The 26,767-nt window shown below is 40.8% G+C and overlaps 1 protein-coding gene across 1 annotated transcript in view; it reads right to left on the bottom strand.

Moving 5' to 3' along the window:
- LOC122939486 (double-stranded RNA-specific editase B2-like) overlaps positions 1 to 26,767 on the bottom strand; it is a 529,987-nt gene that overhangs the window by 92,635 nt on the left and 410,585 nt on the right. Inside the window, exon 5 of the mRNA XM_044295555.1 lies at positions 4,220 to 4,331. Within this exon, the coding sequence (XP_044151490.1) occupies positions 4,220 to 4,331 (112 nt within the window). The remainder of the gene's footprint in view (positions 1 to 4,219; positions 4,332 to 26,767) is intronic.

Here is a 26,767-nt window from a genome sequence, read left to right as displayed (position 1 = left end):
TCTTTTTGTACTGAAATAGAACACTAAACGCTTTTACCACAAATAAATGCAACAGTAAAGCACATATATATTTTTCTTTCTGTATTGAAATAGGCCACTAAATGCTTTCACCACAAATAACTGCAACAGTGAAATGTGTATATATAATTTTTTTTTGTTCTGAAATACACCACTAAACGCTTTCACCACAAATAACTGCAACAGTGAAATGCGTATATATTTTTATTCTGAAATAGACCACTAAACGCTTTCACCACAAATAACTGCAACAGTGAAGTGCGTATATTTTTTTTCTTTTTGTACTGAAATAGGCCACTAAATGCTTTCACCACGAATTACTGCAACAGTGAAGTGGGTATTTATTTTTCTTTTTGTACTGAAATAGACCACTAAACGCTTTCAACACATATAACTGCAGAAGTGAACTGAGAATATTCTTGTACTGAAATAAGCCACTAAACACTTTCACCACAAATAACTGAAACAATGAAATGCATATATATTATTATTTTTGTACTGAAATAGGCCACTAAACATTTTCACCACAAATAACTGCAACAGTGAAGTGCGTAAATATTTTTCTTTTTGTATTGAAATATTTATAGGGCTGTGAAATTCATTGCGAATCAAAGTTTTCCTGAAATTCGGATCGAATTCCAATTTGTCAGCTTCGATTCACTTATCTCTAGTCATGACCCACAATGCAAGTCAATGAGGACGGATCAATTTTCTCTGACACAATCTGACATGATAGAAAACGGATCCCCAATTGACTTTCAACGGAGTTCATGACGGATCTGTCATTGCTATGTTACAGATAATACAAGTGGATAGGTTCATAACGGATGCAGATGGTTGTATTATCAGTAACAGAAGCGTTTTAGCTGAACCCTGCCGGATCCAGCAAAAACGCTAGTGTGAAAGAATTCTAATATACTATACTGCATAAAGAGTACTAGTGTATTATAGAAGATCGCCTGTTAAAGTCCCCTTCTGAAACTATTACCGTATTTTTCACCCTATAAAGACACACTTTTTCCCCTTAAAGTGGGGGCAAAATGGCAGTGCGTCTTATAGGGAGAGTGCTGCAATTTACACTGATACACCGCCGCCGCGATGCTGCACAGTGCGGCCAGCGGGTGTATCAGCGGGGAGGGAGGAGTGGCTGGGGGCCGGGATCTGGTTTTGTAATGGCAGAGGGGCCCGGTGCAGTCACTGTATTCTATTACACCGAGCCCTGCTCACTGTAGTAATAATCTAACCTGTAGGCAATGTTAAACTTTAAAAATCATGTGCAATCCAGCCTGTAGTACTTACTACAATCTTCCGTAGCAGCCAGGAGGGCGGGCAGGCGGCCGCGTAACTCACTATGTCACGCACCTGCTCCTCCCACTTTATGAATGAAGCAGGCGGTGCAGGCACGTGACGTAGTGAGTTACTCTACTTCCTGCCTGCTACGGTAGATTGTAGTAAGTACTACAGGCTGGATTGCACATGATTTCTATAGTTTAACATTACCTACAGGCTAGATATGATTACTACAGTGAGCGGGGCCTGCACCAGGCCCCTCTGCCATTACAAAACCAGATGCCGACCCCCACCCCTGTATTGGAGGTCATTCACTACACAGGGACACTGTTATGGGGCGATCTGTGGATGACACATAGCATAAGATGCTATATATGTGTCATCCACAGATCCCCCCATAGCAGTGTCATGCCATCCACAGATGCCCCTATAACAGTGCCATCCACAAATGAACCCATAACAGTGTCATCCACAGATCCCCATAACAGTGTCAGCCACAGATCCCCCATAACAGTGTCAGCCACAGATCCCCCATAACAGTGCCATCCACAAATCCCCAAAACAGCATCATCCACAGATCTCCCATAACACTGTGAGCCACAGACCCCCATAACAGTGCGTCATCCACAGATCCCCCATAATAGTGTCATCCACAGACCACCATTAGTTAAAAACCCACCAAAAGCACATCTTTTGGTTCTAAATATTTTTTTCCTTATTTTCCTCCTCAAAAACCTAGGTGCGTCTTATGGGCCGGTGCGTCTTATAGGGCGAAAAATACGGTAAATGGTTAAAAAAAACTAATGGTTAAATAAAACTAAATCTCCAAGTTTAAGAAAAACACATTTTTCCAAAAAAGGGTTTTCAATGGAAAAATTTGGAAAAATAAAAACCCCTCCCCATATTTGGTATTGCCGCTTTCATAACGATCTGCACTACACAATTACCATGCAGTTTATCCTGCACAGTGAATGCCGTAAAAAATAAATAAAAAAAGCCAGAATTTGTGTATTTTGCTTATTTACGACCAAGAAAGGAATACATTTTTTTTTTAAGTTATCTAACCCAAAATGATACAAAAAATCAAGTCGCACAAATCAAGCTCTCACACAGCTCTGTAGAGATAAAAAATAAATAAAAATTATGGGTCTTGGGATGTGATGCAAAAATATATATTTTTAAATAAAAAAGGGTTTTTATTGCATAAAAATTATAAAACTTAAAAAAAGCAGGTCTAAAAGAGTGGGTGTGGCATGGGCAGGGAAGGGGACCGTTTTAGGCATAGAAAATGGTCTAAATGTAAGACAGCTAGAAAATTTAGACTGCTGCTGAATATGCCGAAGTTATGTAGAGGCCGGCTCCTCTTCATACCTCCGGCAGATCCACCACCAGCTATAGGGGTTATTAAGACTGGCGTCTAAAACAGCGGTCTCAATAAACGACCCCCTTAATTTTCACAGATTTTTTGTTATTTTACATCAGTACTTAAAATAAACAAGACTCTTTCTCTGTAGAAACAGAGTCTATGTCGTGTGCACGTATCCAGGTGAAAGGTGATGATATACAATAGGGGACCTGGCCCATGAAAAAGAGCAGAACTGCTTCTAAAAAAAGAGCCCTTTTCTCGAATCCCAGGAAAACCACTGAAGCGTTTCAGCCCTGTATGAGACATGTTAGTCTTTCCTTTGTGTATTTCGACAGAATAGTGACACTACGGAGCTGAGATTCACTGACATACCCTGGACCTTCATTACACTTCTCTTCCAATCATATTATCGACCACATAAATCCAGGCGGCATCTTATAAATCACCAATCATCCCCATAATTAATATTCATTACTTTTACTTTACCCACCAAACATTTTTTACAATACACTGTATCACCGACACGACTAGCTGTACTGAGGAGTATTTTATGGTTGTTAAAGGGAGAAACATTGTAAATCAACATTAAGTGGAAATGGATGGCATTTATTATTTTCCCCTGCCCTGAAAAATTCAATTCTGATATTGTCAGGGTATTCTGATGGCAGTGGTAAATCATACTTAGAAATTGAAGCCAAATAAAATAAAATGAAATAAAATAGAACGCTCATCTATTTCTTTCTGAAAACATGAAAACCTATCTCTCACCTATCCATCTATCTATATATACTGCATCTAAGCAAAATCTATCTATCTATCTGTCTATCTATCATCTATCTCATATCTATCTATCTATCTATATATCTATCTATCTACCAAAGAACGAAGCAGCAGCAGCAGCACAGTCAGACCAGGGTGAAGGTAGGGTGCAACACTCCATTTTTTGGAGATATCTATCTATCTTTCTATCTCTCTATCTATCATGACTATTTTTAAAGAAAATAGGTCCTCAGGCAAACAGGTAAGTAGGGCCCCCATCAAGCCAGTTTATATAAATACTTACATATGCAGTTGCTACCAGAATATGCATACCCCCAGTGTACAGTATATTGTAAAGGGGTAATTGAGGTCTAGAATTGCTAAAGGCTATGGACACCTTCTCAACATTTTGTTTATTGACCATATGCTTTGAACATGAAGAGTGAAGAAACTTTTTAGCCTCATTAAATATTACCTACTTTTCTGTTGCTGTAGAGTCTGTGCATAGCTCACTGTGCTGTTCTTTCTGACATAGATTCAGCTTAATCCACTGAGACCTTAGTAGGCCACCATATGACCACACTCTGTTACATATTAAGACTTGTGTGTATAAAACATACACTTTTGCAACTAGATATACAGAAAACCAAAGTTGGTAAAGATGATTCAATATGTTGACAAGACACTTCTTGGTGGCAATCCTCTTTCGATAAACTGCCTTGAAGATGTGATAATGATATCACTCCTCAGTAAAACACAGCAAGATCTTCTGCAAAACAACCTTACCTTTGGTCATGACAATGGCTGCTAGGGCTTTGTGACGTGTGCATACTGAGAAGTTTTCTGTGAGGTCCTGGAATTTTTGTATTACCAGCTGATATATGGAGTCTGCAAATTCCTACAAAGCAAAAAAAATAAAATAAAAAATGAATTACAGCTCTTGCTATTTCCAAAAGCTGATGTGTGAGGTGTCTGCTTACACAGAACAATAGACTACATTCAGCTGCACAACAAATATATGAAGTTTTGGTCTTTTAGTGTCCCCTTTTCGGTTACTGCTTTTCATAAGTATTTGGAAGGAATGATAAGCATCTACAGTATGTCCTTCAGTGTGGGAAGATGTATATGTGCAACCTGTGGAAAGAGGCCAAAACCTCTTTCCTTCTTCTCCCAGCCTGCGATGCCCTCCTGTGCTCCCTCGCTAAAAACATCTGGTCTGATGCTGCCTGAGGCCAATCACTGACCATGGTTGTAACCAGATCCCCTTGCATTATGTGACTCTTTGCCATGATGTACAACCCATTTTAGGTGCCCAAACTAAAGTTATGACAATCACTGAAAATGGGTGAAAGCTTTGAGGTCGGAATTTAACAATTGATTGTTTTTGTCATCACCTTAATAGAAGTTGGCCATGTTTACATTTTTTTATCTAGTAGTTTAAAAAACATTTTTCATTGTTTAGAAAGATCCTTTCATCCATGATAAATCTTTCCTTGAAAGGCCGCCCACAGAAAGATTGCCCAGAAGTAATTATACAATACATGTATCAGCAGTTTGAATGACTGTAACTGCCAATATGGATTAAAATGTGTATGGTTACATCTGCAAAATTACTGTTCACCAGACGACAATCATTTGCTCAACCTCAACCACTGTTGAACCACCAACCTGCTTCATAAGGTGTATGGCCACCTATAAAAGCAGCCTTTACTATCTATTAGATATAAGGGACTGATATAATGAATTCCATGGATTACCAATGAGTAGTGAATTGGTCAAGATACATAAAGGAGGTGATCAATGGTGAGGTAGATTGTACGCAGTTTTTGAAGGAATTCGGCAGGCAGATTGTTCCAAACATCTTCGAGAACTATGTGATTAAGAACTATCTTCAGTGTAAAGAAGAACAAGGAATCCTGAAAGTGGCTCCACAGAGCCCTGATCTCAACATCATCCAGCCTGTTGGATCACACAGAGACAGAAGGATTTAAGCAAGCCTATACCCACAGAAGATCAGTGGTTAGTTCTCCAAGATGTTTGGAACAACCTCCCTGCCAAGTTCCTTCAAAAACTGTGTGCAAGTGTACCTATAAACCACATAAAGGGGAAGTGTCATGGACGTACCGAGACATATGGATATCCCTGCGACTGTGTTGACATGTTTACCTTCTGGATCAATAGGCGTCTGTGTTGTTTCTGGTACTGGCCACACCCTTAAACTCCAGGTGTTGCTATTGTGGTCATTTAACTTTCCCTATGTATAGTTGTCTCTCCCACAATGCTGTGCGGTTTATAGCTTCAGTTGGACGTGTGGATAGCTGGTGTTTGGAACTTGGCTCAGTTCCTGGTGCTGCCATAGTTTCTTAGAAGTTAAGTGTTACCTTTCCCTTTGTATTTTGGTTTTCGGTGTGTTGCATTTCTTTGTTGTTTTGTATTAGGCCTTAGGGAGACTCCCGTTCATCCTTTCTTTTGGAGGAACAGGATGTCTCATTCCTGCCATTAGTACCAGGGTCCTTTAGGGTTAGATAGGACTTGAGGTATTCCTGTGCATGAACTCACCTACCTCTGGGGTCTGTTCATACTGGTAGTCAGTCAGGGCTTTGATTAGGGTTTTCACTAGGAGGTGTCCATCTTACTTCCTTAGTTTTCAGGACTTATTTCCTTTTCCCTTTCCCTCCTATGTTCGGTTTTGGGGTTTCCCTCCCACACTAGAGCTTGACAGGAAGTTCCCACAATTGACTATGTGTAGTTGTCATATTTACCTTACTAAGTGTCTAAGGCTACTTTCACACTTGCATCAGAGGATTCCGTCAGCCAGTTCCATTGCCGGATCTGTCCGCAAACGGATGCATTTGTCAGACGGATCCAGCTGCAGATCTGTCTGACAAATGCATTGAAATACCGGATACGTCTCTCTGATGTCATCCGGAAAAACTGATCTGTATTTATTTTATTCATAGACTTAAAGGTCTGCGGATGCGCGGAGCAGAAGAACAGATCCGTCAAAGCGACAATTTTAATGCCGGCATTAATACATTTCAATGGAAATTAATGCTGAATCCGCCATTCCGGCAAGTGTTCAGGATTTTAGGCCGGAGAGAAAAATGCAGCATGCTGCTTTATTTTGTCTGGCCAAAAAACGTAAGAGGGGCTGAACTGATGCATCCTGAATAGAATGCTATCCATTTAGAATGCATTAAGATAAATCTGATCATTTATTTCCGGTATTGAACTCAAGACCGGAAAACAAAAACGTTAGTGTGAAAGTACCCTTAAGTGTGTGGCTATAGACATTATTGTATAAGAGGTATCTGGGTAGACTATTCTGCATCTTGTACCCCAATTATACAGTAAGCATCTGTATGGATGGTTCTTTTGTCCCCTGATGAACTGTGGAAGACACCACAGGGAAACACATTGGAACACATGATTTGGAAGCTGGACAATACTTTAATCTGTCTAGCTCATTTGGTTTTTAGGAAACCATATCATTGGATATCTATTTGTGGGGCTTATCTACATCTATAGGAAGTATTTAAGTTATAGTTACTTTATCTATTTAGTGCTAAACAGTTGTTACTGAATGTATGAGTGATACTTAAGGTCCCTTTACACAGGAGGATATTACAGCAGATTGTAGCGAAGGAAGTGTTCCTTCCTCGTTCATCAGATAATTGGCGGTACATTTACACTGCCAGATCATTGTTTAGGAGTGTACCGATGAACACTCTTTACCGATGATCTATGCAATTCTCGTCCCATGTAAAGGGCCCTTTACTGTAATTACAGTGTGTACCTTTGGTTCTCAGGGCTACTGTTGTTACTTGTGCCTGGTGAATGAAATATTGTGTACACCCATGCCATCACATTTAGGGTTGGCTTCTCCTCCGATCAGGGAATTATAGGAGGCTCTGGATACGATATTGCTCTTTATCAGGGCGGCCATGACGTCTTTGGTAGGCAGGGCTAGTCCTGTTGGTTCTGTTGTTTTTTTATGGATCTTGAACAATAGGAGACTCTATTTTAAATTGACATATAATAAAGGTTGCGTTTTAAGGTGGCCATTCTGTGATGAATTTGCAAGTATACTTAGAGGAACTGATGATGTTTTGAAAGCAAAGGGTGGTCAATATTGATTTAAATTTTGTAGATTTCTGTTTTGTTCATTCACTTTGCATTTTAATTGATATAAATAATCTATTATCACATCTTACTTCACAGCATTTTTTCCACCCCTGCCTAAAACGCTTGCACAGTACTGAGAATCCCTATAAAACATTATATGCATTTAACACTGGGGCCCTCAAAATTTGCACCAGGATGCTCTAGTTTGATGAATACTTTTGTCGCTAAATCATTTGACCCCATCAAAAGTTAAGGGAATGTGTCATCAGAAAACGACTATGATTATTGTATACCGTTTTTATGTTTAACATATTTTTAAAGAATTTTTGATGATGTTATTTTTAATTTTCCATTTTAATATCAATATTTAAATAAAAACCATAAATTCCTGAAGAAGACTAATAATAGGCGTCACTTCTTGCTTTGTACAGATCGCTTTAGTGCAGTTATATATTATTTTAAACCTGCCTGTAATGATAAGGAGATACCACCTTTGTGTACAGATAAGACAGGATCCACCATTCACAGTAGGTGATTGTCAGAGCTTATCTATTCTTTCCTTGTACAATGATCTCTCCACAGGACACTGGAGAAGTCACTAAGGTCCCCTCCTGTCCATTGGGTTTATGGCCCATGGGGCTGCCGCAAAACAATTTTCTAAATGCTGTTAAGAACAGATCAGGCAAGATGGCTGCCCCCATAATCATATTCAAGAAATAGATTTAAAAAATCTATAATCAGAAAATAAAAACAGATTAGAAAAAATATATATATGTGCTACTATCTGGTTTTTAACTGGTAGATAACATTTTTGGTGACAGATTTCCTTTAAGCAGTTTGCATCGATCACGCCGCATCTTTACAAAAGAAATAATGTAACAGGCGCACAAAGCAGAAAAGGTCAGCGGGGGAGATAAATAAGCAGGAGAAGAAATTTTCCTCCAAGTCTTTATTATTTCAACATTGTTTTATCTAAATGTTTTACAGAGGGAAATGAAAGAAGCGATTCATCAATGGCAGTTTACTGACCGCCAGGAGCACTTGTAGCTGCCAAAAGACTGCTGTGTCCATTGAGTGAATTGTCAGAGCTTGCAGGCTTGTGGGGTATACAAATTAATGGAATAATATCAAAGACAGACCAAAGCTGTACATAACATCTACTGTATCATGAAAGCAGTGACATATGATCTTGTCTGACATGTGACAAATCTTCATGCTTGTGATGAAGGAGAGGAAATCTGTCTTATGGGTCAAGGTACCGTAAATTGTCTAAATTACTAAAAGCACCTTCTACGGCTAACAATTAACACTCGCAAGAGTGTCTAGAATGAAGGGCTAAAGCAGTAAAACTCAATATCCCTTTATCTTTTTTTATTTTATTTTATAAAAAATACTCTCTAAGCTCTGTTAACACTGTAAATGGACTTTGTACGTCTGTATACCATGCAGTTGAAGCTGTCTGCGATTGATTAATTTCCATTAAAACCTAAACCGCACTGTGTAATATGTAATACAAGTGCACTACCTCAAAACGGGGTACCTCCAAATGATTTGTTATGTAATTGTATGTGGTATATTGCTATGTCTTATGCCCATGGATGGCACAACCCTTTGTAGGTCTCCACCACAGCTCAGTTAGTGAGTTTTAGGGGAGATTTCAGAGAGGAGGGAAGCTGTTGCTTCCTTTTCCTTCTCCTTTAGCCCAGAAGACTTCAGACACTAAAAGATCTCTGTGTAAATTACTGCAAGATCAATAAAATGAGAGAAAGAGAAGGAGAAAGACAAAGGAAAAAAGGGGATAACTTGGAATCTGCATGTCTGAGCACTGGAGTCAGCAAGGTAACCTGCTGCTACAGCCATTCAAACTTTGCTGCTGTGGGGCGGAGGGGAACACTGTTAAGACACTCGAACATGTCTTGGCCTAATGAGCCTTCAAAACCCAGGACACTACAGCCATTATCGTCAGTGCACTATTGCCTGCTATAGATTCTACTAAGAGAGTGAAGGCCATCACTATCATCCTTGCCTAAATCCATACACCTCTTTTTGGGAGAGAACTGCATTGTGTACAGTTGGAACTGTGTTTGCTATAACTTGATGTCCTACAACTCCAATTTGCACTACAGTAAAGAGAAACATTTATCCTTCTACCTCTGGCCTGGTTTTCTGACTCTTACAACCTACACTGGATATTGCACTCTACACCTCTTGCCTTGCACCCATCCAAACACCTAACATCAAGGGCACTCCAGATACCATCAAACGGGAGCTCTAGAGGGAAGAAAGGGTGCCCCATCCTTTTATTGGATGGATCCTTTCATTGGATTGACCACTATCATTCCCATCCTCTGCCTCCTCCCGGGTAGCTGCACAAGCAATTGGAAATAAAATGTAGTTCACTAACTAGTCCACATTCACACAATTTAAGATAAAAAAATAATAATCTTCTACAATTTTCTAATACATGAGAATGCCGGTGAGAAATATTAGCGAAAAGTGCCTACCGAGTAAATAGTTCCAGCACCAACATGCAGGAGATTATCAGCAATTATAAACCCGACATATGTTGCATTTTGCCCATTGTCTGTGACTTTGTGCTAAATAATATATAGAAAACAAATGTGGTGAGATTTTCATCAGTAGCCTTCAGGGTAATACTGGCATTCCACTCTTGTCTAAAAGATATTAAATCAATAGATTATACAAAAGAAAGCCTTTTAGTAAACATTTTTATTCAGCTACGGCCTCTGGGTTTATTGGGTAAAGTATCTGAAAGGTTAGATTTGCATATCGGTGGGAGCATACACTACAGGAAAGATACAAATAAATGTGATTTTGCTACAGTGTGATATTTGAATGCATTTACTATTCTAATAGTCACATGTATTATTCAGTAATGACGCTGTGTTTGTATTACGGGGCAGATTCATTTTATGTAGAAGAACAGGACGCATCATTTGTATGTGAAAGCAGAGGCTTTTGCAAATTGGACATATTGCCAGAAGACCCAAATAAATATGGCAGACGGTGACAAGACTCGTACATGCAGACACGTACATCTTATTTTTAGCCTCCTTCAGGTCTCCGGCCAATGAAATTGACAATGATTACAAATAAAAAAATCTAAAGTATTGCAATTTGCAGCTCTTAAATAAAAGTCCCATCAGTAGACTCAGACATTGGGAAATCAAAAATAACATAAACCTCCTCACATTGTCAGGCCGAATTCACGTGAGAGCCTTTTTTTTGTAGAAGTACAGTATGATGCTGCACTAATTAATTTCCTAATGTTTTCTTATGGCGGTTGGAACTACCAACTGCTATAAGAAGACCTACCAATCTCTTCCATATACATACAGTGAATACATAAAATTCTGGCTGGCTGTGGCTGCCACTAGGGGGAGCTCATGAGCTTACTGTGTGCTGTTCACAGGGATATTTAAATTTATATCTACCCACAAGATATCATATGATTTCTATAGATGCAAACCTCACCTCTGGGACACAGGGGCCAGCTGCTGTATATGAAGAGCTGGCCATAACATTTCAATTTTGTGGGAGTTTGGAGGAAAGTTAAACAACTATACCCGACTGCTCTTGGATTTCGGAATGGCATATCCTGTCAATATGCCATAAAAGTTCAATATGGGAATACCCCTTTCACGGTATAAGCACCTTCTACTGGTGGCTATATAAAGTTCTGTTATTAGACTCAATGGCCCACATTTATTATTATGGCTGCACCGGAATTCGGACGTAATATGAGTAAAAATTTGGCACATTTTTGGCGCAATTTAGCACATATCATTTTAGACGTGATTATGAAGCGTGGCTCAGTGGAAAATGGACAGGGCTTAAAAATTCTGCGGCAAAGTAAACCTACCAATATCATAGGTGCTATACAGTTATACAAAAGTGTCTAGCCCTGCAACAAATGTATCATCCAGCCTGAGCCCCTCTGATAAATTTGGAAGCTCCGTAGACTGCCTAAGGCTACTTTCACACTAGCGTTCGGGTGTCCGCTCGTGAGCTCCGTTTGAAGGGGCTCACGAGCGGACCCGAACGCAGCCGTCCAGCCCTGATGCAGTCTGAATGGAGCGGATCCGCTCAGACTGCATCAGTCTGGCGGCGTTCAGCCTCCGCTCCGCTCGCCTCCGCACGGACAGGCGGACAGCTGAACGCTGCTTGCAGCGTTCGGGTGTCCGCCTGGCCGTGCGGAGGCGTGCGGATCCGTCCAGACTTACAATGTAAGTCAATGGGGACGGATCCGTTTGAAGATGCCACAATGTGGCTCAATCTTCAAGCGGATCCGTCCCCCATTGACTTTACATTGAAAGTCTGGACGGATCCGTCCGAGGCTATTTTCACACTTAGCTTTTTTTAGCTAATATAATGCAGACGGATCCGTTCTGAACGGAGCCTCCGTCTGCATTATTACGATCGGATCCGTTCAGAACGGATCCGATCGAACGCTAGTGTGAAAGTAGCCTAACTCTAAGGGGAATGTATCAATATTTTTGGTAATTTTTTTGGCACCACTTGTAACAAATTCATGGTTGCTTCACTTTTTAGATGCATTTAAGGGCTCAGGCACACAACCGTTGCCTGGCCATGGCTGCATTGCGGGCCGCATACAGGGGGTCAACAATACACGGGCAATAGTCATGTGCACCCCGCATCCATGGATTGCGGAACCATTCACTTGAATGGGTCCGCAATCATGGAGATGCGGAACGGAGGCACGGATCGGAAGCTAACGGAAGCACTACAGAGTTCTTCCGGGGGTTTTCTGTCCGTGCCTCCGCACCACAAAAAAGTAGTGCATGCACTACTTTTTTGCGGTGATGACCGCCAGATGCGGATCGCGGACCCCATTCAATTGAATAGGTCCGCGATCCGCATAAGGCTCCCCACGTCAGTGCCCGTGCATTGCGGACTGCAGCACGGGTCCGGACAGCATGCGGTCGTGTACATAAGCCCTAACGAAACTTTTAGCCTAATTAACTGGTCTATTAGCCATGCTAATGAGTTTTCAGAAAAGTGCTAAGTTTTGTGGGTGTAGATAGGTTGATCTAGGGAGCCTCCATTAGTAATGAATGGACTTGCTGTATCGTCACAGATGCCTCTCACAGTTTGGGCTCATCCACACAAATGTATTTTCTTTTCGTGTCCATTGCGTTTTTTTTGCGGATCGTATGCAGAACCATTCATTTCAATGGGTCCGCAAGAAAACGGAAGTTGCTCCATGTGCATTCCGCTTCCATATGTCTGTATGTCCGTTCCGCAACAAAATAGAAGATGCCCTTTTATTGTCTGCATTACGGACAAGGATAGGGCTGTTCTATTAGGGGCCAGCTGTTCCGTTCTGCAAAATACGGAATGCACACGGACGTCATCCGTATTTTTTGCACACCTGCAAAATACATACAGTCGTGTTCATGAGCCCTTTGTCTGACCTTCTATAATGCAGAGAGTAACATCATGTTACTGTACAGGTGTAAAGACTACACTGATATCATAGGGCCCCATAGCAAATCCAGTAAGATTGCTGACAAATGTATTTATTTATTTTATTCGTGGAGTAATCTTTTAGTAAAAAAAAAAGTCATGCTTTTGCTCAATTTGGAAAAAAGTGGAACTCGTGCTTTACAAATACCAAATTTCTCAATCTATTTACACCAGACAACCGGCATAATTGCGATGATAAATCTCCTCATAAAGCTATAAATCTTCTGCTTCCCTTGAAACAGCATGTCATAAAACTGGCTGCCTACCACTAGAGGAAGCTCAGTTCAATGTAACGTATATGGTTACCATTGAACTCAATGTCAGCTGTAAAATTTATTTGCATTGAGCTCTGCCTAGTGGCAGCTGGAGGAAATTGCAAATGATTTATGTCAGGAACAGAAATAGAAGTTCACATCTGGGCCTACCCTCACCACGGACCCCATAGCAGTGTCTCCATGATAAGTAGGCCACCAACTACACTTTCTGTAAGGCCCCCTGCATAAGAACGTGTGTGACCCGTGCCCGTGCTGCGGCCCGCAAATTGCGGGCCGCAATGCACGATCGCTGGCTGTAGGTCAGCCGCATCGGATCGCAGGCCCATTCACTTGAATGGGTCCGCGATTCGCCCGTTCCGCAAAAAGATAGGACATGTTCTGTCTTTTTGTGGAACGGAAGTACGGGACGCAACCCCACGGAAGCACTCCGTAGTTCTTCCGAGGGGTCCCGTTCCGTGCGGCCGTTCCGCAATTCTGAAATTTGCGGACCCATTGAAGTGAATGGGTCCGCATCCGTGATGCGGAATGCACACGGTACTGTGGCCGTGTGTTGCGGCCCGCAATTTGCGGGCCGCAGTACGGCCACGGATCACACACGTTCGTGTGCAGGGGGCCTAATGCAGATAACCAGAATATGCTCTGCATGGATCGTCAACCATGGTTGCAAACTGTCCAGAAATTTCTGGACAGTCCGTAAAAATAAGTGACTTAAGTGATTTTTTTTTAAGCTGATGGTTCTTGACTAGATTATTTTGGCGGTGATTACCCTTCATTTTACAGCTTTATTATCAGTATAATGAGCTATAGACATTGATTACTAATAAGCGTTCTCATTCATTATGGTTTTCCAATTTGTCCGTAAAAATGTTGGCTGTCCTTGATTTTTGAAAAAAGAAAAATTCTGGTTGGCAACCCTGTCTTCAACCAGTTAGAAATCCTTAGAAAGTTCACCTTTGAAGCCTGGAGAACTGTTCAAGCTGGAGACTGTATTACAAGCAGTGTCTAGATGTCCTGGTTCCGGCACCAACTCTTTGTACCAGTTTTCCTAAGAGGAGACCATGCTTAGCACTTGGCAGCATTTTCATATCAATATTGTAGGGTCAATACTGCATCTGACAATAAGTAACCAGATGGCCGTTTTCCTACTAAAGTCTAACCCACAAGCTTATCCCAACAGGGACGTATGTAAGATTGGCCGCAGTCCTGAATAATTCAATACAGCAAAGCTGCATGTTCAGTTCACAGCATTGTAACTGCTCTAGGAAAAGCCTCAGGTGTCAAGCTGTTGTACTAGAACAGATATTAAATTAGTGCAAACTGTTTTTTTGTTTAGGCTTTAACTACATAAAAGCTTCTAAGAAGTCACCTGCACTAGGGGGAAAAATGCTGAAAAATATTGTGTTGTCCACATGGCTACGAAACACATGAAATCCGCCTCATACACACGACTGTGTTCATATTTTAGTCCTCAAAAATATGGATCCGAAAAGTACAGATAGCTTCAGTGTGCAATCCCTAACCTTTTCACTTCCATCAATAATGAGGGATATCCACGATACGGACGAGAAGAGGACATGTTCTATAATGTGCGGAACAAAAAATGTATCCTCAAAAAACCACTGGTGTGTGCATAGCTCCATGGAAATGAATGGACCAGAGGGCTATCTGCAAAACATGCAAAAAGCAAAAGCACAAGGTTCAAAAGTACGTCATGTGAATGAAGCCTCATAGATAGCTTGACTGATATATTTAGGGGGACATTTACTAGCCTATTTAAGCCATTTTGGTAATAAGTGGCGAGAAAAGGGGGCCCGCCATGGCTAGGGAGCAGGCAGTGCTGTTAACCCAAAAAATGGCGTGAAGAAAGACTTAAATTTACGGCAGCTAGGAGGCTACAGGAGATTTAAGTGTGTCGCCCAGCATGGCCGGATGATGCACCAAATATATCAGAGGTGTCTGCCTTTGCATAAATATGGCCCATCCTCCAGCAGTACAGGGGGAATCAAGATTGCAGTATAATATGCCGGGCTTGATAAATATCCCTTTAGTCTTATATAATATAGACTTTCTGGTATTCTAGAAGAGGAACATTTAAAATGGGCTATATTTGTGATCTTAATTCTGTACTTAGGTTTCAGTTTTGCATGGTGAGAAATAACTTTGTAAATGTAATGCATTGCTGATCTTATATATTTCAAGAGTTCTAAGGTATATATATATTCCAGAGCTGAATTCACAGTTCTGCTCTTATTACTGGAAACATACTACAATTTCCAGAATGCGAATCACCATAGCAAGCTATGCGCAGATTCTGAGCCAGCTAGGAATGCTAGAATATTTCTGCTGCGAATCCTTGTACAATCATAACTGTGAACTAATTTTTTTGGCTTCCCTACAGTCTCTTTCCGGCATATTATTGTCTGTTTCAGCTACACAGCTAGATGCATTTCTCTCAGAAGCAGTGGGTGTCTTCCCTCTGCCTGTACTCTATGCAGTGACCTCACTTCTCTTACTTTCCAATATGTTTGCTTTCTTCTAAGGAGCTTAGGAATCTGATAAGGAGGGATAAATGAGACTTACAGAAAAGCAGGAGGCTCCTGTAATCTTCAGAAGCAGTTGTTTTATCAGGCTCAGGATCTCAGGTAGCTCTGACACACCACACTTCCTCTCAGCTGTCTTCTGAGGCAGTGGACTGCAAGTTAGATGGAAGTGAGACCCTTAGTGGCTATGACTTTACAGCTTTTTTTTTTCCCTGTGGAAGCATTGCAGGCATATTTTTTTTATTTAAGTGATTTAGAAATGTGTTAGTTACTTAATTCTCTACTAAAGGGGTTATCCCATGACTAATGTAAAGAATGTAAATCAGGCATCATATAGTGCATGGCAGTCACTTAACAAATCTAGAACCAGCCCTGTTCCTCACATGGATCCAGAGATCTCCCCATTTAGTGCTCTGCTAGCTTTATATAAAGCTGGAAGCTCAAGGGGAGTGTCTTTTCTACTGCAGCTCAGGGGGCGTGTCCATGCTCTCCCTATCACAGCTCAGTAGGCAGTTAAAAGATGAAACTGAGCATGTGCGGCCATCTCAGTGAGCAGGACAAAGAAATAAGAAAAACAACTAACAGCAGGTGGCGCTGTACAGATACATATTACTGATTAGGTCAGTGGCTTTGCAAAATTTTTTATTACCATGCAATTACAAAAGAATTCAGATCCAGGCACTGGTTTAAAAACTGTAGAATATTTTTCCTGGGACAGCCCCTTTAAATGACTCTTTATGGGAATGGGTGCAGCGCTACGGTAACCAGGCACGGTTGCCTGGTTCAGGCACCGGGGCTAGAAGAAAACCAGCTGGCAGTACCCAATGAACTGATTATTCATGACCTATCCTAAGGAAATGTCATCAATAAGTATGTAAATCCTGGAAAATCTTGTTAATCTAAGATACCTACAGATAATCCTGGTACGAGGTATGAATTATTTGTGACCATATCATAGCCCCTGTGCAACATTCAAGCCCACCCCCCATTAGCCTTTTCCTCATTGTCTTCTTCTACATCCTAAACATATATTGGATTGTGTATCGCATATTAACTATTCATTGGACTGAATAAAATATCTGTGGGCTGTTTAAATATTTGGGCAAATATTCGTCATATATTTGCGAGTTCGAGATTATTTTCTTGATTGGGATAAATCGGCAATGTAATATTCACATAATGCGCGCGAAATACAGGCGTGGGTAACTTTTGCTACATCTTCCAAGCTGCTAGGAGCTTCCTGAGACTGGAGAAAATGGTTGGCACGGCAGAACATTAAAAATAGCTTTATATGCAGTTAGAGTGCTCCAATATATTGGCGCTAATAGGCACTAATAGGCACTAATGATACAAATATTTTGGTGCAATACGTGAAACTTTACATTTTAGCAGGTCTGCATGTTATGTATGGGCAGCAGAACCTATCACACTACCTAACACCCTGCACTGCAACAGCTACACTATATCAGGATATAACCTACACTGGCTATCTCCCACTAACTATCTGTATTATATATATAAGCTACAGGTATCTAACTATCTATCTAATGTAGAGTGGAAAGCACAGAGCGCAGCAATGACACTGCTCTCTCTCTCAGAACTTTGAAAGACTGCAGAAAATGGCTTCTGGGGAGGCTCTTATATAGTAAGGGGTAGGCAGCTTTCCTATTGGTTGCTAGGGATGTTGCTAAGCTCAGACAAAGACATTGCAGCCTTCTCATTGGCCCACAAGCAAGAAGGGAGGTTACTAATGAAAAAAAAATCTTGAATATTCGAAAATACAAATATATATCACTATATTCTAAATATTCACGATTTCTCCGATATTCGAGATTAATATTCGCGATTCGAATATTTACGCCCAACACTAACCTCCAGGAGGAATTCTGCAGAGCAGTGCTGTTTGGATGGTAAGGACACGATTTAAGCAGTCATTGCAAACAAATTGGATTTCTTTTTTCATTCCTGTCAAGGTTCATGCTGTCTTTTATCCTAATAGTTGTGGATTTCCCACTGTAGCAATGCTAATGGCCTGATACTTGATTTGTAGGGACATATGGCAATCTGCTTTTCATACTATTCAAGTGTTGGGTCTCTCCTCAGGTTTCAAATTATCTGGCAAGACTTTGTGAAGTTAGGGAAGAAATGCGAAAACTCCTTTTTAGCCGAAGGAACTAATTTTCTCTTTTTCTTCAAGGCAATGCAATATTTCTATTCTAAAGTTTGCAAAAGAAAGACAAAGCTTGTGGATAATGTAATACCTGATGTAATATTCAGGAAAGGAACATTCCTGGAAACTGGTACGGTACTGTTATGTGCAGGGTCTTGACTTCTCTCATATACCCCGCTTCAGGACCCCTCGCTAGACATCACACAGTGTCTCAGGGTTCTATTAAATCCATAATGGTGAGTGACGAATATATTCATCATGATCAGGTTCCTGGGTCATGATGGATATATCCATTGTGGTGATTTTGTGGGCACTGTCCAATGTCCCCACAAGATCACACAGCTGAGGTCCCACCACATCTGCTAAGATCAGAGCTACCTTCGACCTCAGCAGTTTAACCCATGGCAGTAGATAGGATTAGGTTGCCTGTCAGTGTGATACTGACAAGCTATAATGCTATGTATTCAGACAATCAAAGACGTACTTCTTCAAGTCCACTAGTGGGGCAAGAAAAAAGTAAAGTTATGTTTGATAAAGATCAATCAAAAGGAAAAGTCACTCACCAAAAAAAAAACTAAATAAAAATAAACCTTTTTTCATGAAAAAATACTTTGCTATTGTTAACCATATAAAATATACATATTTGTTACAGCTGCAATTTTGATGACCAGGGAAATAAATGTACCTTATTATTTATACCGTACCGAAAGACACATTGTCTAAAAAAATAAATAAAAAAAATTGTGATTTGATGTTTCTTTTCCATTGCCAGCCCCCCACCAAAAAATATAAAAAATGAGTACACACATTCTAGGTACCCAAAATGGTACCAATGAAAACTAAAACTGATCTGGAAAAAGCAAGCCCTCATGTGGCTACGTCACTGGAAAAAAAAAAAGTTATTGTGCAACAACAGTACAATGTGAAAGAACTATACAGGTCCTTCTAAAAAAATAGCATATTGTGATAAAGTTCATTATTTTCTGTAATGTACTGATAAACATTAGACTTTCATATATTTTAGATTCATTACACACCAACTGAAGTAGTTCAAGCCTTTTATTGTTTTAATATTGATGGTTTTGGCATACAACTCATGAAAACCCAGAATTCCTATCTAAAAAAATTAGCATATCATGAAAAGGTTCTCTAAACGAGCTATTAACCTAATCATCTGAATCAACTAATTAACTCTAAACACCTGCAAAAGATTCCTGAGGCTTTTAAAAACTCCCAGCCTGGTTCATTACTCAAAACCGCAATCATGGGTAAGACTGCCGACCTGACTGCTGTCCAGAAGGCCATCATTGACACCCTCAAGCAAGAGGGTAAGACACAGAAAGAAATTTCTGAACGAATAGGCTGTTCCCAGAGTGCTGTATCAAGGCACCTCAGTGGGAAGTCTGTGGGACGGAAAAAGTGTGGCAGAAAACGCTGCACAACGAGAAGAGGTGACCGGACCCTGAGGAAGATTGTGGAGAAGGACCGATTCCAGACCTTGGGGGACCTGCGGAAGCAGTGGACTGAGTCTGGAGTAGAAACATCCAGAGCCACCGTGTACAGGCGTGTGCAGGAAATGGGCTACAGGTGCCGCCTTCCCCATGTCAAGCCACTTTTGAACCAGAAACAGCGGCAGAAGCGCCTGACCTGGGCTACAGAGAAGCAGCACTGGACTGTTGCATGTCATTCAGAAATCAAGGTGCCAGAGTCTGGAGGAAGACTGGGGAGAGGGAAATGCCAAAATGCCTGAAGTCCAGTGTCAAGTACCCACAGTCAGTGATGGTCTGGGGTGCCATGTCAGCTGCTGGTGTTGGTCCACTGTGTTTTATCAAGGGCAGGGTCAATGCAGCTAGCTATCAGGAGATTTTGGAGCACTTCATGCTTCCATCTGCTGAAAAGCTTTATGGAGATGAAAATTTCATTTTTCAGCACGACCTGGCACCTGCTCACAGTGCCAAAACCACTGGTAAATGGTTTACTGACCATGGTATTACTGTGCTCAATTGGCCTGCCAACTCTCCTGACCTGAACCCCATAGAGAATCTGTGGGATATTGGGAAGAGAAAGTTGAGAGACGCAAGACCCAACACTCTGGATGAGCTTAAGGCCGCTATCGAAGCATCCTGGGCCTCCATAACACCTCAGCAGTGCCACAGGCTGATTGCCTCCATGCCACGCCGCATTGAAGCAGTCATTTCTGAAAAAGGATTCCCGACCAAGTATTGAGTGCATAACTGAACATAATTATTTGAAGGTTGACTTTTTTTGTATTAAAAACACTTCTCTTTTATTGGTCGGATGAAATATGCTAATTTTTTGAGATAGGAAATTTGGGTTTTCATGAGCTGTATGCCAAAATCATCAATATTAAAACAATAAAAGGCTTGAACTACTTCAGTTGTGTGTAATGAATCTAAAATATATGAAAGTCTAATGTTTATCAGTACATTACAGAAAATAATGAACTTTATCACAATATGCTAATTTTTTTAGAAGGACCTGTAAATTCAGTATTGGTGTAGTCATAAGCACACCTAGAATAAACTTACCAGGTTAGGCTACTTTCACATCTGCGCTTTCCCGTCATAGAATCTCAACAGCGGGGAAAAACGCTTCCGTTTTGTCCCCATTCATTGTAAATGGGGACAAAACTGAACTGAACTAAACAGAGTGCACCAGAATGCATTCCGTTCCGTTTGGTTGCGTTCCCATCGCGGAGAGAATAGCGCTGCAAGCAGCATTTTTCTGTCCGCGACGTGGTGTGGAGCAAAACGGATCCGTCCTGACACACAATGTAAGTCAATGGGGATGGATCCGTTTTCTCTGACAAAATCTGACACAATAGAAAATGGATCTGTTCCCCATTGACTTTCAATGGTGGATCTGTCCTGGCCATTTTAGAGATAATACAACCGGAACCGTTCATAACGGATGCAGACGTTTGTATTATCGTAACGGAAGCGTTTTTGCTGATCCATGACAGACGCTGGTGTGAAAGTAGCCCTTATTTGTACCGTATGGTAATAGAAACCCCCCTCCCCCATCCACACACACACAAATAACAATGGCGGAATTGCTATTTTTGGGGGGCAATCCTTCCCCCCAAAAAATGTCATCAAATCTCATCAGTAAATTATATGTACCCCCAATTACTGCCCTTGAAATCAGCAGATGAGAAAACTAAATAAACAACATGGTCAATAAAAACAGATAAACTCAATTTTTCATGGCCATTTCGCCTCTGTATGTGTCTATTTTCTGTCCGGATCTGTTTTTAATGACCGTTTTGCTTCCATTTTTAATGGCTGTTAAAAATGGACGGATAAGTTTAATTTTTTTAACATCCCAGTCAGTGGACTGTCCTCACAGTATTCATAAGGTCCCCCATACTGCCCCTGGACATCAGTATGATTAATTGCCCCCTTATAGCCCCCCAGTAGGATTAATGCCCCCATTAGTGCCCCCAGTATGATTAATGATTCCTATTAGTGCCCTCCAGTATGATTAATGGCCTCTTTGTGCTGCCAAGTAGGACAAATGCCTCCTTTTTCTTGTGTCAAAAACCCCCCAAACATCATCTACTTACACATGTGAGGTCAATAGGTCCTCACTGCAGGCAGCAGGACCTGACATATCCAGCATGATCATGTGACGTCACCACATTGGAGGCATCGGGTCCTGCTGCCACTAGTGAGAAGCAAGTGTCCCTGTATGTACAAGGGGATGACATGAGTATTATTTTTTTGTTTTAACTCCTGAAAGGTCCTTAACAGTGTACACTTTTTTAATGGTCGTTAGATGGGTGCACACCTGTCTAAACGAACATAAAAAATAGTCCCATTGATTTCAATGGAGTCCGTTAGGCCAGGAAAAGAGTCAAAAATAGGATATATCCTTTTTTGACAGCTGCTATTCACTGGCTCTTAAAAAAAAAAGCCATGTGAATAGCCCTATAGACTTTAATTGGTTCTGAAAATGGCTGTGTGACAGCCGTACAAAAACGGCCATCATATGGCTGTTTTTCATGTTCGTTTGAATGTGGCCTCAGTGACAATCAGACCTCGGGGTTAATACTTAAGATTTTTCTTCTTAGCTGGACAACTTCATTTGTCGCTACTTATATTGCTATAAATATAGCTATATCTGCAGTGATCCGCTTTTTCACGTCTAAAGTATCAAATGATTCACTGCTAAAGGGTTAAAGCTATGGTTCACTACTAAAGCTGCTAAAATGTTTAATGTGATGCTATTAATCCAAACAGGCTAAGTATGGGTAGGAAACAATTAACTAGAAATTGTTAGTTGCCGAATAGTGGGCTGGTCCCATTTCTCCTGGTTAGTGAGTCTTCTGATGAACAAGCAAGAGAGAGAACATGTTTTAATTGTGCTGTTGAAAAGTAAGGCAAAAGAGAAGCCTGTGTGTGGATCCAGGGACACCATCCCTGTGTGAATTAAAGCTGCCAGAAAATCCACTATGCTGAGAACTAGCCTCTGAGGGAAATAAGCATTGCATATCTATAAATGGATGAGGACCATAAGTGCTTTACAGAGACAGTAGGGTTAACGCACACATATGGCTGTAGACTTTGCTGAAAGTAGTTGGGGTTGATTGCTTCTGGTGCCCACCACACTGCTGGCCATCTGATCTAGAAAATAATGAGGGTTTGCCCACCATTAGTCTTTTGGGGAAATTGTATGGTATATCTTGAGGGGACTATCATATTGCCTATCCCCTATACAAAGCCTTGTGGGAAATATCTATCTTGTGCAATACTTGTGAACTGTATCTACTACTTGTATTTGCACTGTGACACCCATCATCTTTTCAGTAAAAGAAAGATGTTTTTATACTATTGTCAAGATGGCCTGGTCATTGGTCTCCATACAGATGTAGTACAGTTAACGCTCAAACTCTTAACTCAAATTTCCTAACTCATTGTGATCTCCTGTAAAGAAAAAGCTATTGAAAAGCAATTGAAGGTGTTGGCTTAGCACTAGATTAGTTAATGCATCTTGCTAAGCATGTGTGTTAACTCTACTACATCTGTACATGAACTGAGTCCTCTTTCCTAGTCTCCTGCCATGCATCCTGCTACCCATTCATCTAACATCAAGGGCGTCCCAGCCACAATGCCCCAAGGGGAAGAAGGATTGCACCCCTCCCGTCACTGCACACACAGTCTGGGAGAGCACTGGAACAGGGATTAGCCACTGTGAGGACTATGACCCCCCTCACTGCCTCCGCCACCACTCCAATCCTCCTCTGCACCCCCAACTCCTCCCCTAGGAGCCAGTGCACTGCGTATTTCTCTCTAGACAGTGGAGAAGGCAATTACATTGCATACTATAGTGCTATTTATTAGTGAAACTATTTTGGCTGTGTATAAGACACTATTTTCTACGTAGGAGAGGAAGGGGAGGATGAGCTAATACCTTCCTGGGAGGCGCAAGTTCTTGATGAGCTGCTGCCCTCTAGTGTTGGGCGCGAATATTCGAATCATTAATTTTAATCGCGAATATCACCACTTCGAGAATTCCAAAGATTTAGAATATAGTGCTATATATTCGTATTTGTGAATATTCTTGATTTTTTTTCTTATTATTCTTGATCTGAACCCATGATCCCTCCCTGCGTCTTGCTTGTGGGCCAATGAGAAGGCTGCGAGGTCTTTGTCTGAGCTTAGCAACATCCCTAGCAACCAATAGGAAAGTTGCCTACCCCTTACTATATCAGAACCTCCCCAGCAGCAATTTTCTGCAGTTTTTTGCAGTTCTGAGAGAGACATCAGTGTAATTGCTGTGCTCTGTGCTTTGCTGTCTCATTACATTAGATAGTTAGTTAGTTAATTAGTTAGCTTATATACTGTATATATGATACAGATAGTTATTGGGAGATAGCCAGTGTAGGTTATATCCTGATATAGTGTAGCTGATAGGTTCTGCTGTCCGTACATACATGCTACAGACTAGTGCTGTGATGTCACAACAATACTTAGTGCACCAATCAATAATATGTATTTAGACCTGCTAAAATTGCACCAAAATATGTGCATCATTAATTGCTGATTTGCGCAAAAACGAATATATTGGAGCGCTCTATCTGCATATAGAGCTATTGTAATGTTCTGCCGTGCCAACTATTTTCACCAGTCTCAGGAAACTTCTAGCAGCTTGAAAAATGTAGCAAAAGTGACCCATGTCTGTATTGCGCGCGAAATACGTGCATATTACATTGCCGATTTTCGCAATCAAGAAAATAATCACAAATTCGCCCAAATATTCGCAAAATATCGCAAATTCGAATATTGCCCCTGCCGCTCATCACTACTGTCCACCCACAGATAGTAAAGAGACAAAAGAGCTGCAGATAACACAAAAAAATAGTAAAAGTCCAAGCGGTGTAATGGCGCATCTAAAACATGAAAAACTTTTGAAAGAGAAGGGGGCCATTATGTTTTCTGTCCTACTTTACAAGTAATCTACTTTTTGGATATTGTTAGTAGTGTATGTGTATCGCGTAAAAAACAACTGCACTAGATTCCACTGTGTACTACATAGTAGAGTATAATAAAACTGAAAACACCAAAATAAACCCTGATAGTAAAGTGTGAATTATAGTCGTCCTTCTCTTGGCTGATACACAAAAACTATGGCATTTCCTCCAAGCAATCAACTGTACCAATGAGGATTTATGAGTGTGCTGAGAAGGAAAAATGATAATGGATAAGAAGGGGTCAGTTTTTTGGAAAGCTGCAGCAAAGTCATCTATCTGAGCTAATAATTCTGCTTGAGATTACATTACAAGGTCATCATCTAAAGCCAGGTTAGGGATTCTGCAACTCTGTAGCTTTTTAAAACTAGAGGACACTATGGAATAACACTAGTTAGACTGAAATAGGTATTACTAGACATGAGAGAGAATTAGAATCCAACCCAATTTTTGGGAAAGAAAGAGAGAAAGAGTTATTACATACCCTATCAACAGGGCACGACTGCCCTTCTGGCAATTGTGGCAAAAGGCAAAAGCTAGACAAAACAGTGTAGCATGCTGCATTATTTTTTCAGATAAAATGCTCGGCTCCCAGACAAAAAAACTGTGCAGCCAATGTGGTCAGTAGGGATACATTTGTGTCAGTTATGCAGCAGACCACTTACTGTTATCTCACATATATATTCTTATTATTATAGCCAAATTTACCACCTTAACTCCACCCACAGTTTTTACACTACATAGACAGTAATATACCAAAACGTGCGGATTGTTCCCGATTGGTGTGCTATTACTTTGTGGAACGTTTCGTTGAATGGTTCACGAAATATCAGCTTTTTTTGTGGCGAAACTGGTCCCATAGGAATGAATGGCGGAATGTTCAAAACTAGTGGGAGCTGAATAAAAGCTAGATTGTGAGCTGAAAAATCTGAAAATGATTTCTAAACTGCCACCACTCCCTCATTTTTAAGCCCACCTACACAAATCAATATCAAAACGTTCAGCTATCCCTGCTGCCACTAAAAATGTCCACGGCTAAGCCATAGTCCTGATAGTTTTCACAATATGACCATTTGTTTGCAACTCATGCCGCCGACATTTATTGAAACTCCACTCTAGCCACCTCAAATTTAAAGGGCAATTTCTAAACTGTTACTGTGCCTTCATTTTTAATATTTCAGAGACATACTATGCATCAAAATGTAGGTCTGGGTCTTGTGATTCTCACATTATAAAGCTCTTTGCTGTATGATTTTTAAACTGCAACCGCCAGTGAAGTGAGCAAGTTAGAGCAGTTTGTTTTTGACCGTTCTTCTCTGCCCTTGCTGTAGCGTGAGTTGCCATAGGAACCCAGGTGTGTGAGCAGCCAGCAGAGTGACAAAAGCTAGAGTGTGAGCTCAAAAATCAGGACATGATTTTTAAGCTGCCAACACTCCCTCATTTTTAAGCCCACCTACACAAATCGGCTGGTAATGTTTTTATAAATGTATGTTTAATGTAACTGTGAAGGACTTTGGGCAACAACATCGCAATTAAATGTGCTATATAAATAAATAAAAGTTGAAATGCATTTCCCACTCTTTCAAGCTTGCCATGTGCACTTTTTAAATTTGATCAATCAATTGGTTAGTGTAATGTTTACTATCTTTACTCACTCCAAACACGCCACACAGTTACTCTGCCCACTCCATAAAGTTACTCTGCCCAGTTCAACCTTTCCACAGTTACTCCAGCCACTCCAACCACACAACAGTTACTCAAGCCACTCCACTCAGTTACTCCGCCCACTCCAGTTGTAGACTACTGGTGGAGGCAAGAACACTTCACACGATATTCCAGAAATTGTAGCTTTTCCAGTTTTTTTATTGTTCTGTTGCAAATACGGGAAATATTTAGCTCAGGTGTGAATGAAGCCCTAAAGGGGGTTATCCCATGATTAGGAAGAATACACAGCATGTGCACAGTATGCTCTCCATTCACTGCTATGGGAGTTACGAAATTAGTCGAGCAAGTGGACTTGGCTATTTTCAGAAGTCCATTAGTGGTGAATGAAGAGCACACCGTGAATGTATGCCCTCTTTTTTATTCACTACTGTGGGACTACTGAAAATAGTCGAACCATAGCTTGGCTATTTTAAGTAGTTCCATAGCAGTGAAAGGAAGGGGGCTGCACATTTCAGTGACAGCAGGGTTTTCCATAGAGGAGGCAGATACATTTTTCTACTA

This window comes from Bufo gargarizans, chromosome 5 (genome assembly GCF_014858855.1).
Source record: "Bufo gargarizans isolate SCDJY-AF-19 chromosome 5, ASM1485885v1, whole genome shotgun sequence".
NCBI classification, from domain to species: domain Eukaryota; kingdom Metazoa; phylum Chordata; class Amphibia; order Anura; family Bufonidae; genus Bufo; species Bufo gargarizans.
Note: the sequence above shows the minus strand (reverse complement) of the source record. Positions and strands in the feature narration are given on the sequence as shown.